Source organism: Lissotriton vulgaris, chromosome 10 (assembly GCF_964263255.1).
Source record: "Lissotriton vulgaris chromosome 10, aLisVul1.2, whole genome shotgun sequence".
Taxonomy (NCBI): domain Eukaryota; kingdom Metazoa; phylum Chordata; class Amphibia; order Caudata; family Salamandridae; genus Lissotriton; species Lissotriton vulgaris.
In genome coordinates this window covers 133,508,934-133,522,005 of record NC_141698.1, presented here as the reverse complement: position 1 = coordinate 133,522,005, position 13,072 = coordinate 133,508,934, and the positions used below count along the sequence as shown (strand labels likewise).

Genomic DNA, 13,072 nt, shown 5'->3' with positions numbered 1-13,072 from the left:
GCCTAACCGACATGTGCACTTAGAAAGGTTCAAACCACTCCTCCCCTGCTCTAGCGTCACAGAGACCAACCCCGCACCGCCTCCCACATAGAAAATAAAATAATAATAATGTCCTGTTATTATAATTTTCTTTTTCTTTTTTGCACTGCTGAAATTGCAGTGGGGCGACGCTCTACAGCCTTAGCAGAGGAGCCGCCACTGCTGAGGGTGGCAGGCGATGATTGTAGTGTCTTGTTTGTTAACAATGACAGGACCCTTTTGGTTTCTGATGGACAGGAGAATTGTAACTTGAGTGTTTTGGTATGGTGAACAGAGATCTTGTTTAGGAAGTTGTTTGCAATTACGTGCAGAGAAATAAAGACATGTAATAGCAAGCCTTGTGTGTGGCGTATTCATTTCTGAGTACCCAGGCTAGGAAAGACGCTCAAGTGATGACTGGGATAAGGAGGAATAGGACTAAAAGTAAGGAAGAAATCTCCAGGAAACCGGTCCGGTTATTGGTGTTTCCCCAGGCCTTGCTACTTGCAGACTCTAAGTGTATCATCGACAAAAATGACAACATTTAAAAAACATAACTGTAAATAAGATTAGTTCTCTAGTGAAATGCTAATTTTGAAGTTTCCAATAAATCCTTTTATCTTTGGTTTCGGTGTAGTTTTTACAAAAATGTAATGGAAGTGAGTTCATTTCAAGATGGCCGCTAGAAATCTATGCGGTGGCTCCGGGCCTAGTCTCTGGCAGGTTTTTTGACAGTGTGAGGGCCATAAAAACTGTAGAAAGACTGTTCGAATTGCATGGTCTTTACGGAGACGAAAAAAAATCACCAACCTTCTTATTCCATTTATTATGTACGCAAGCTAGGCAAGATAGTATTAATGCCTGTGTTACTAGATGTACTAAATTAATTTAACAGTCAGCTTTCCGCCAGTTGGAACGGGTATTATTACTGCAGTGATAGATCGCGAATATGACGTCATGAAGAGCCACATGTTCAATACGTGATATGTTAATTTTACTAATACAAATGCCATTTTATATGTTTAAAAAAAATTTAGCATTTGAAAAGAGTGTCTTTACGCTTTATTTGTAAGTGTTTATATAGGACAACACTTCCTCAAAATGGCTGCAGCATTCGCAACACGTTAGCGGGCACTAACCTAGACTCATGTTTGACGTTTCATTTCATTGCGACAGTTGCATATGCAGTACGGCAGGAGAGAAGGCGCCTGTTTTCATCTATGGGAAAGTTTGTGGGACGTAGTGGGTGGGTGCTTTTGGAATAGGGAGAGTTACCCGCTTTTTGTGACTGCGAGAATTGAGGTTATAGTGGGCTGCGACGAGGGGCGCTCCTTAATACATTTTGGGTAGTTGTGTGTGTCTGGGTATGCCCTGAACTTTGCTGCCCCTCTGTATCTAGTGCTGCAGGTAACAGACGCGGGCAGTGGTGACAAGTGCCCGTGTTAGTGAAAATACCAGTGCATCTCTGATATGGAGACCAAAGAAGATGACGGAATTGACTGTTACTACTGAATTAGAATGGCTGCAGTTCACAAATATGTTAATACTTGAAAGCAATGACAGGTCAAAAGTAATTAATCCCATTTTGATATAGAGGTGTACTCTACGCTACCATAAGCATACTATGCAATATAAGCTAAAAGAGGGAGTTTTAGGAATCCGGAATCATTTATGATTGAGCAGGGGTACTGTATGACATGAAGTCAGTGGGAGTTGGCAGCGCCCCCCTAAGTAAGGGATGATCTTTCAGCGCACGATTTTAGCCTCCTATGGGTTTAGGTTTTTATCTAAGTGTAGTAGTAGGTTCTGTCAGTCCTCCGCCATGTTGCAGGCTCGCAGAGTTCAGATTCGTAAAGTCCTCTGTGTTGCAGAGAAAAACGATGCAGCGAAAGGAATTGCAGACATCATGTCCAATGGGAGAATGAGACGGGTAAGTTCTTCACTCTTCTAACTCGCAGTATGCATTTCCACTTTGCTTTCTTGTTCTTAAGCTCATGCCTGCACAGAAGTCGGTTTTAGTTCAAACGGCTATACACCATACACATTCTCTCTCTCCACTGTATTGCCTGTGGCACGTAATCATGACCTTCCTCAAATATAAATTGCACCTTTTGAATTATGCGATTAATATCTCAAAGTCTGATTGTGTTCATAAATAGACGACACTTGAGATTCGTCAGGGTTACCAGGTGTTGTTACCTCTGGCTTACTGTTTGTTTACCTCGAGATCTGCCCTTAATACTCATGGCCCGAGTGGTCAAGAAGCAGTGCAGAACAGAAAGTAAACACCATGCCAAGAACCCTGTCTACGTTTCGTAATTTAAACTCACTGCGTTTCCATTAGCCTCTGCAATAAATCGGAAACATATAAGGAGCTACGGGCAATAGAAGTGGCCGTTCTTGTGAGATCAGCTTGGCTGAAATAATTTATTCTGTCACTTTGGCTACTTTTAGTATTTTTTTTTAATTGACATTCGCATGTACATAGCCAACATTTGATAAACAGAAGATATCTTGCTGTAGGTTCATAGAATCCTTGTGGTGCATTGCAAGTATCAAAATTTACTTTCTTTAACGTTTTTCCTTGCCCACTTAAATTTTGTATTTTTTTTGTGCACTGTTCAGCTAATGGTCGCAAACCAAGACTAGTGTATTTGCAATTAATGCAAATGGATGTAGCCTCCATTCCGGAATCTACGCCCTCTTGTGTAGTGCCTAGCTTACTTACTCGTCTTGGCAACGACCTGTATAAGAGACTGCTAGCAAACCAGTGTTCGCCTCAAGGGGACGTGTGTCTGGGGAACGTATTACAGTTGTTTTACTCTTCAATCAAATGCACAGCCATTCAGCAAGGTTCTACCGACCCAGTAACATAACAGTAAACTTGATTTAAGATTCCCAACCTGTCGGCTATGCACCACACCTTTGTCTTTAGATTGAACGTACACCATGATACAATCATGATCTCAGCAAATGTATAATGACAGCTTAGAGCCACCCGCCTTGCTGGGTCAGAGAACCTACAGCAGTCATAGGAGAAACACTCAAATCACTTACCCTTTAGTTTTCTCTTACTCTGTAATGAGGTTCCCTATGTGCTAAGCGGCTTAGCCTTGACTTGGCCTTCACCACCGCTCGTAACAATTGAAATGGGTTTTCCTAACATCCCTAATAAGCAACTTGAATAGTGGGGCCAAAAGTGAGGCAAGCAAAGTTACATGAGCCCCTGTAAGGAAATTCCTTCTAAAGCCTTATTGTTCCGGTGGTGTCAAGGAGATCCCTAAAGAGGAGCAAAGGATAGGACCCTGCTGCCCACCCATAGAATTGAAAAGTGGAGCACCAACTAGCCGATACTTAACAACTTGGATTGGTAGCTATACTGTGTTAACCCACCATATCCTGCCACTTAATGCTTGGTCTGGGGCCCAACAAGCCATGGCTTTTGATGGTTTCCTTCCACTTCCATTCATGCTCGAAGATTCAGAGATAGACCTGAACCAAGATGACCTAGCAGAATCTACTGGTGTCTGAAGCTAATCTAAGCCTAAACGTTAAGTCACTGGGTCCCAGGCCATACACTTCTGCTTTTTGATGAACCATTCCCAATTGCCGCGGACATTGCTGGTCATCCTGCCTCGCTCATGGTACGGACTCGGATTGGATGCCTGTAAACACCTACTCCCGGAGGACTCGTACTGAGCCTCCCCGAGCTGTCGACGCCTTCGTCTGAAATTAAGATTACCCTGTGATGGCGATCCTACATATATTATTTATCTTTACCACCGGCCCTTTGTGACCGGCATCTCTTGAAGTCAAGCTCCTCTTTAACCATCTGGGAACCTGTTTCTCTTTATATATTGATCACCCTTGAATTCATTACATCGCGATTATTGATATGTCCCATATTACGCTTTTCATGATATCCTGCTCTGTTTCTTACTGTTATTTGCCACACGGACTACTTAATACAACTTACCTCTAGTGTCCAGGTACCCCCACCTCTGTCTCTAAGGAGGCACGTGCCCTGATGAAGGTGAGACCTACAGTAGGTCACACACCGAAACGTACGTCTGCACCGCTACTACAGTAACCTGGCGAAGCCTATCATATTTAAATTGTTCACCTACTCATAGCTTGCATTTGGACCATCACCTGAAACCCTTATTGTTTAATATTGTAACATATATTTTTTGACACTATATATTTTCTTGATTCTTAGATCATTACCAATTTGGAGACATTCCAATACTGTACCCAGAAGGACACTTTAGTCTTCCAGTCTTGTTCTACTTAGATTTATAGTTCTTCGCCCACTGTACTTTTTAGTATTTTTTTTGATTCTGAATGAGTGGATCCTCTAGGATCAGGACGAATGGGACTGAATGAGTATGTGTTGGAGTGATTGTATGAATGATTGTGCTTTGTGGGGGTATATAATTTTCTTTTCATATTGTTGTTGATATAACATTTATTGAAACTAATGAATTGTTTATATATGAATACTAATAAAAACTTATTCATGGATTTATATTCTATCTTGGTGTGTTGATCTACGTTCTCCTGGGAGGGAGTCTGCATTTATAGTGACCTTAATAGCACTTGTTGATTAAGTACAGGTGGAGACTTTTTTGTTTCATTATATTGTCCCTTTCCCCTGTGTCTCCACCTTTATCATAACTCAGGGGCCCCCTTGGTTTACTGGTAATGTATCTATATGCCTGCATGTATTCACTGTTTTAGCACCATGGTAGAAGTCTACCTTCTGTTTACTCTGCTGGTGCTTGTAGTCTTTTACATTTACTGCTGTCTAATGATTGTCGCAGCAAGCATGTTTTATACTAGAATGACTCTGGTTCAATAAATGCTTATTGAAATGGGTGCCCAACGTTTATTCTGTATATCTATCTGAGACTGAGTATGATAGACGGAGTGATAAGTACTGTGCTGTTTACACGATCCCTGAAGGATCAAGGGTTTTCATGTTCGATGGTTGCCAGAAACTATTCACTCCTTGATAAGGTTGGGGAGCTTTTGGTGGCACTGTCAGCTAGCTGGTCTGTAGGCTGACAAAGCCTCTGGAGGTGTCCTAAATCAGTCTAGGCACCAATCCCTTATTTTTTGTTACCTACAAACGCACAGATCCTATGTATTTTCAGGAACTGCACAACAAACTGAAGGGAATAAAAGCAACAAAAGCGAATGGCACGATATGGCCACCGAAATACCACATATAGCTTATTTTCTTAACCAATGCATCACAAAGTTCCGTCTCTATTAGGAATTATCTGTGTCAAGTTTGCGGTGTTTATTTGTTTATTTATTATTATTTTTTTTTATTTTTTTGTTGTTGTTGCTGTCACATGGTATACATTAACGGACAATAGGCCTTCAGTGCAGCGTCAACATTCAGCTGCCATAATCATTAGAGCAACTTTTTTATATTTTACCCCCCCAACTTCAACTTGCTACTTTTAGGGTTAAATCCACGATTCATAACAATGGTCTACATCAACATCAGTGTGTCCAAATGCAACTATCAGGTCTTGGTTCAGATATACATTTCAGTAAGTTCATCTATGTGCAGGTTCCCAGGGCCCTGTAACATTCACTGTCTCCACATTCCACTCCCCCCTCCCTCCCATCAATCCAGACCTTCGTCATCCTCTGAGCTGTCCCCATCCTCCTCCTCGGGCAGGGGCTCACAGATGTCTCCCCTATATGTGTTCCAGGGTGACCAAATCCTGTTCCATTTTCGAGGATTATGTCTCTGCTGATACACTGCCCGCTCAGTCAACATAATCACATCCATATTTCTGCACCATTGCGCCAGTGTCGGTGTTTCCTGTGCCCCCCAGTTTTTCGCAATGTCACGCTTTGCCAACATTACACCTATGACCACCCACCTCTTCGCATGCAGTGAAAGATCTGTTGGGCCCCACACATTCAGGAGACAAACCCTAGGGTCCGGTGCAAATGGGTTCTGGAGGGTCTGACCGATCGTGCGTGTGACACGCCGCCAGTAGTCCTGTATATGTGGACATGTCCATATAGTGTGGTATAGCGTACCCTCCTCCCCGCAATTCCTCAGGCAATGTGGGTGTTCTGCTCTATGTATTTTATACAGTGTCGTGCGGGTGTAGTAGACCCTGTGTAGCACTTTGAACTGGATCAGTCTGAATCGAGTGGAAATACCTGCCTCCCTGGGCGATGCCAGGGCTGCGTTCCAGTCTGCTTCATCTAGGTCCCCTATCTCGTCCTCCCAGTACTCCTTTAGCTTCCCCAGGGGGTCCGGCAGGTTATTCATGAGTTTTCGGTAAGTGAGGGAGGTAGCACCGGCCTCCATGTAGTCTGTAAGCAATCGGTCCTCTAACTGAGTCGACTCCGGAAGCGTCACACCAGTCTCCAACACCGACAGGAGTGCGTGCCTGATTTGTATGTACCTGTATGTTTCGGTCTCCGCAAGGCTGTATTGTTCCCTTAGGGTCGTAAAGGAGAGCACACCCTCTCTGGTCCATAGGTCGCCCACCGTGGAGATCCCAATGTTGTCCCATTGGTCGAACCCCTTGGAGCTGCGCAGGTTACCGAGGGCCTTGGCGTCCCATAGTGGCGTGAGTCTGGTGATCACTCCCTCCCATCCCAACCGTCTCTGAGCTTTGTGCCATAAGGCTACAGTGTGTTTGGTAGGCCCCTCTAACTTCCTCACCATCCCTTTGTTATAGAGTGGGGCTAGCAGGGTGGACATGCCCAGTTGGTGTCTATCTGCCCTGTACGCCGGGTCGTCTTGCGCTGCGTGGATCCATTGGTTAATCACCTTAAGGTGAGCTGCCCAGTAATATAGTTCTATTTGTTTATTTTTACTTACAATTTTTTTTATTAAGGAAAGACAAGTTATTTAAACACCATTTTGTTTTCCACCTATGACCTTCCGAGCACTTCACACCACACTGTTTGTATGGCTAGAGCATTTTCACTACGACCTCTGCCAAAGAGGGCACAGTTGATTGTAGTTGATACTCGATTGATCTGTTTCAACAGGTGAACTCAAATTAATTGCAGTTACTTGTGCAGAAACTTTAATTGTTCTGCCAGTGGAGAAATGTATATTTCCTGAATTTACCAGGGCTTCTTATTGCATAAGATTGATTGCTGATTTGTTGCACCATTGTTTATTGCACATATACAGGCACTATATTTAGCCCATAAAGGCAGACCATGTTTGCGACACCACTGTACAAATCAACGAAGTGCAAAAGCAAGTTAGATCTCAAGTTTCTACTGAATCCCTTGTAGACCATAATCTTAGCCGAAGATGTGTGTAAAATCCAAGGGAGCTTGTTCGCTGGTGCTGTACTGTGCATAAACAGAAATAATGTTTATCTTTTTTAAGAAATCTTTTTCATTGAATTTTATTGAAAAAAAAAGAAAATAATCCAACAAATCCGCATAGGCGCAATCCTTTCTTCATCTAATTGATGTTTTCTCCAGGTCGTACAGTGAAATGTCAGTGTGAATATTTAACAGATCCAGGATATCTAAGTGACGCTTCTGAGGCACACGAACACTCTCTTGAATAGGCATTTAAAAGTCCGACTGGGAGTAACATCTTTTATTTTAGAAAAGAGCCTCACAGAGAACATTTCGTTTTTAACGGAAAGCTTTGTCATGTTCACCTTCATTATTGGTAACATGTTCCCTCCATTTAAGATTGTTTGAAGGTAGTAAATATCATTGTATGTGTGTATTGTTTGGTTTCAATGTAACATGACCCTAGCTGGAAAGTGAGGAGCATTGTACATCATTTGGGGATGGAGGGTGGGGAGGGAAGAAAGAGATTGAGAGCTAATTGAAAATGTTTACATCAAGCTAAAGTGTTTCTAATTGTTGTGTCTAAATACACTATCTGCATATGTACATCTGTTTAATATGTTAGCTAACTGTTAACATAGTTTACTTTTGTAATTTTTTTTATCTTGTTTGTTTGGTTCAGAGAGAAGGTTTCTCAAAGTTCAACAAGATCTATGAATATGAATACAATTTGCTTGGACAGGTATGGACTTTTATACCTCACATTTAGTTATGTAAGCATTGCCTTTTTGTTTGGTCCCTGCTGATGTACAATCAAATTGAGACGTTGTGAAAGACGCATGCAAGGCTGTGCCCTGTTCTGTGATAAATTCCCACAGATGAGGCAGGACAAGGAATTGGACTGGGCCCCCAGAATGGGCATACGTATTTATGACACAGTGTTGGTTGAGAGGTGTATCAAAGGAAGATGGCCTGAGTGGGGATTACACTGAATATTCATGTGAAGACGTATCTATCCCGAGCCAGAATGTGGTTAGAAGAGAGAAAGAATATACTTATATTTTACTTTTTATGGTTCAGCGACTACACAAGCAGGCTAAGTTTTATTAGAACATTGAGGCTCCACTGAAGACAATGGAGTGCTTTGGGCTTCTAATGGCTGGTAGAAGCTCAGAGCATCAACATTCCAATGTTTTCTTTTCACAGCAACAGTTGTGAACAAAAGCCTCACGGAGCCCGTGGGGATTTCAACCTCCTCTGCCTCTGTGAGGCCTCTGTTTTACAAATTACAACATTTCACCATCTAGGGACGGAATGTTCTAATAGCTTTATAGCCCGCCATAGCTGGCTATAACTGCCATCAAAGGCCCACTCCCTTGTTGAAGGCTTTTAACACTGGAGCGGACCTTTAATGGCCCATATAGCCCGCTACAGAGGGCTCTAAGGCTATATTAAAAGATTGGAATATTGAGGTTCCATTGAAGACAATAGATTGCTCTGGACTTCTAATTGCTGGTAGAACCCTGGAGCATCAATATTCCAATGTTTTCCTTTCACAGTAACAGCTGTGAACAAAGACCTCATGGAACCCAACAGCATTTCAACCTCCTCGGTCTCCATGAGGCCTTTGTTTTACAAATTAGAGCATTCCACCATCTAGGGTCGGAATGTTCTAATAGCCATATAGGCCTCCATATCGTGCCATTCTGGCCATTAAAAGCCCGCTCCCTTGTTAAAGGCCCTCGCTTTCATTTCTAACCTTTAACGCCAGAGCAGGTTTTAATGGCCTGTGTAGCCCTATAGGGTTATATTATTTTGTCTGCCATCAGTAGTGTCTTTCTTTCATTTAAACATGTTAAAGTTGTGCCTTGACTCTCTCCAAAAACTCTAGAAACATTGCCTGATCGGCATACAATCCATGGATCAGCATATTATATATTATAGATTCAGATGTTATGGGGAGAACAGAAAAGGTACAGTGCCACCTCTCTTAGTTTTGGTAAACCACAAATTATCTGTTGTTTAATCTTTGTGCAACTTGCAGCCATTGGTGACCTAATCACTTTGTACTCACAGTTGGTAAGGCATGATTCCATGTGAGAAATCATTGCAGTATTTACAGTAGTCGTGGCCTGGAAGTCATTTACCGCTTTACTTGGTGTACCATATTTAACTAACCGTGTCTTCCCCTTTCCCGGTCACGGCAAGGCAAAGCCATATGAAGACAGACAAACACTGTTTAGCCAATTCCACCTGACATCACTGGTTACAGTGGAAGCATGATTTGCTTATTGTCATTTTCAGTCACAGAAAAGACAACAAATATGGCAGAGAGGATGAGGTACTTATGGAGTAACGCTGTAATGCTGTGTTTTTTAATTCCCTTTGTGATGAGAAATTTTTATTCATTATCTTGTCTTTGGATGGGTACAGAAGTGCAGGCATTGTGTAAATATATCTATATGTATATTTTGTAATATTAAAATATGAAATGCTCAGTTATAATGGTTTCATTGAGGTTTAAATAATTGCGTGCCAATTCTTGCCCACAGCTTTCCGCTCTATATTTTTACCTTTTTGTCATTTTCAGTCGCAGAAAAAACACCAAACATTGCAGTGAGGGTGAGACACTTATGGAGTAACGCTGTAATGTTGTACAGTGTGAGCAAATGCAGAAATGGGGATTTAAAAGCACTAACTGTGATTAAAAGCACAAATTTAAAAATTATTACAAAACAGTGTTGCAAGCCAGTGGCTGTATTGCACAACTTGAAATCCCCATAGTATGTGAAATGTAAGGACGTTAGCTTTCCCCACTTTTTTAACCTTTGAGCTGTGGGCTAAGTCATCGTCCAAGTCCAGCCTGTCGTATTAAAACAGATTGAATAAGTATCGACTGCCAGACGTTTGGCTTTGTCGTTGCTTGTTTTGTTTCCCATGGAGTTTTCAAAACTTTATTGTTGTGCAAGCTGAAAGCTAAAAGTAAAAACATGTTTTGCTCTCAAAATGCACACATTGTCATAATAGTTCCTGGGACTGAAGGGAAACACTATTTGCATGCTTGTGCTTCTTATAAAAGGACAGAATGCCTTTATTCACGGTCAAGTTGACCACTAGCTGAAGTTGGTTGATGTACTACCATACTGGATGCTGTTGTCGGTGGAAGAAAAATGTGAATGCAACAACTACTGACAAATGAATAAGTAGGGCTGCCTGAAAGCCTGTGGGAGTTAATGTTATGCATAGAATTAGTCAAATCAAGAGGTCTTGGCTAATGCCAGCCCTAAAAATGGGAATACTAAATGGACAGTTCCTATCTGCAGCTAATATCCGTTTAGTTATGGATGTGGAGCATCTCTGAAAGCAAAGACAATTAACGTTCAGCCACACTGTTTGGGTTGTTATCCATCGATATTCACCTCAGCTGTTGTATTCCTACACATATGCTAAAATACAATTAAAACACAATGTTTGTGTCACAAATTACACTGCGTTCAATGGCCAACATTGTGGGACACAGTGTTCTAATTAGCTGCTGGTTATGTTTAGCTTGAGCCTGGTTAGCTTTCTCTTTGTGATTTCCAGGCACTGCCATCATTACTAGCAGAATGTGCCTGTTTGCGTCTTAAGTGACCGACTAGAGGCCTTTCCATAAGGCAGACAACATTCCAAGTACTTTGGTGCCCTTGAATGTGACCTGATAGAGCTCAAACCATAAGAACAGTTATCGAACTCGAAAGAAACGACAGCGTATCTTTTGAGATTTGCACTACACATAACGATTTAATCAAGGACTGACATTTTTCTAAAGTGAATGTGCATAGTAATAATGTACGCGAAAGTATAAAACAATTCCTCAGCACAGAGTAAAACGCAAGTTGAAGTAATAAGCTTATTACGTAAAGTATGCTTCACTAGCAGGAACACAAGGAATGAAGTTTCTGTTTCCTTAGAGTGTAATATGTGGTGTGAGCATTTTTGGCGCAAGCTAGAGCTTGATTCCTACCCTCTCATTCTAGGTAACTTTTTGTTGGCCCAAACATGCTTGTAAATAATCAGTTATCTTTTTTTAACAATTATTTTCTAAGCTTTCCAGATGTCCTCGTTATTGTCGTCCTGTTGACTGATGCGACGTAGCAGCCATCTTTATAGTATAGAGAACAATGTTTTCTTTACTTTTATCTTGGCTGGTCACTCCTGTTTGCTTTACGAATTCCGGAACATTATAACTGAATCCGGCATTGGTAAAGTTAATTGTGGCGGCCACAAAGCATTGCCAGAGCAAGATCTATTGACTTTGCTAGTGCTTCTTTCACATGCATGGAAGTGTGATCTTCACAGACTAAGCTACATTGTTGGAAGACATGTTATTGATTTGGAGAATGATTGTCATTTCTATTTCTTGCAGAATGTTTCTGTGGCCATGACCTCTGTTTCTGGACATTTGCTGGCTCTGGAGTTTACTGGATCACTTAAAAATTGGTTAGTATTAACCTGTTTCTGTCGTCTGTGGAGTATTTCTGCTTTTCATATTGGTGTGTTCACTGTGGTGGAAGAAAACGAAGTGACGTTATATTAACTATACAAAATCAGAGATAGTGCACTGGAGAATATGCTTTTATTCACAACGTTTAGCTGATGAGCCCGTGAACCACCCCACAGGAACCAATGGGGAATTTCAATAGATTTGTAGAATAAGAGATGTTTGAAAAGTTTGGCACCCATTTAATTTGGGAACTCTTTCTCCTGCTCGTTGTGTTTGTGAAGTTGGAGATAAGGGTCTTTGGAGAAGGGAAATTCACTTTTTAGTAATTTTGCACATCACTGAGGCAGGCAGCCCCCAAAAGGTATGGCCGCTTTACATCTTTTCAGTGGTTTCTGTAAAGTGAATTGATAGTGAAAGTGGATCCCCCGCAAAAAAAGCCACCTTGACCAAAGGCGCTTTGCATTCTTGCAATGTTGAAGTATCACATGGGCAAAGACTGAAGCCTCACCATCACCTGCCAGAAATGTGACCCGCTGGTTTAGCAGCAAGACAACTTGCTCATGGCGCATAGTACACCATGCACAACTTTTGATTTTGCTGTGTGTAGTCTTTCATGGGACATGTAAATTGTGTTTTCATTGCTTTTCCCTCTTCATAGGACTGGAAATTTACTAAACAAGACTGTTCATAAAAATACATTTAAAAACGAAATAGTGTAGGCTAGTGTTAAAACTGCAAATGTCACGTTTGTAAACAAATATGTGCAGGGAACTAACTTTCTTACAGAGTGATGGGTGTGAATGAGTCCTCTTTTGTATTAATAACCTATTTCTGCCTAGTGTACATACTGAGCTCGCTTGGTGTGTTGTGTGTGTGTGGTGTGTGAGAGTAACCAACATTAAGTAACAGTAAGCACAGTAGACCAGATTTTCAGACTAAATGTAATAGTCTGAAAGTATATAAAGCTTTCTTATGACCATTGTATAAGGCTTTTGTGGACCTAAGGGCTGCATTCGATTTGGTCCCGAGAGAGTTACTCTGGTTCATTCTAACTCAAATGGGGATCAACATCTAATTGCTTGACATTCTGAAAGGTCTACACAGAGATAACTTTTCACAAGTGAGTTGGGTAGTCAGGTGGCGAGCTCACTGAGCGAATACCAATATAACGAGAAGTCAGACAAGGGTGTGTGCTTGCCCCAATGTTGTTTTCGTTATATATGAACAATGTAATGAACCATCTGGATCGAAGTACACATGACT

At 41.5% G+C, this 13,072-nt stretch overlaps 1 protein-coding gene across 1 annotated transcript in view; it reads left to right on the top strand.

Annotated features, from left to right (window-relative positions):
- The first annotated feature begins 1,187 nt into the window (after positions 1 to 1,187).
- Positions 1,188 to 13,072, top strand: part of TOP3A (DNA topoisomerase III alpha) — a 200,142-nt gene continuing 188,257 nt past the window's right edge. Inside the window, exons 1-3 of the mRNA XM_086940709.1 lie at positions 1,188 to 1,948; positions 8,006 to 8,065; positions 11,732 to 11,805. Of these exons, the coding sequence (XP_086796835.1) occupies positions 1,757 to 1,948; positions 8,006 to 8,065; positions 11,732 to 11,805 (326 nt within the window). The 5' untranslated portion in view covers positions 1,188 to 1,756. The remainder of the gene's footprint in view (positions 1,949 to 8,005; positions 8,066 to 11,731; positions 11,806 to 13,072) is intronic.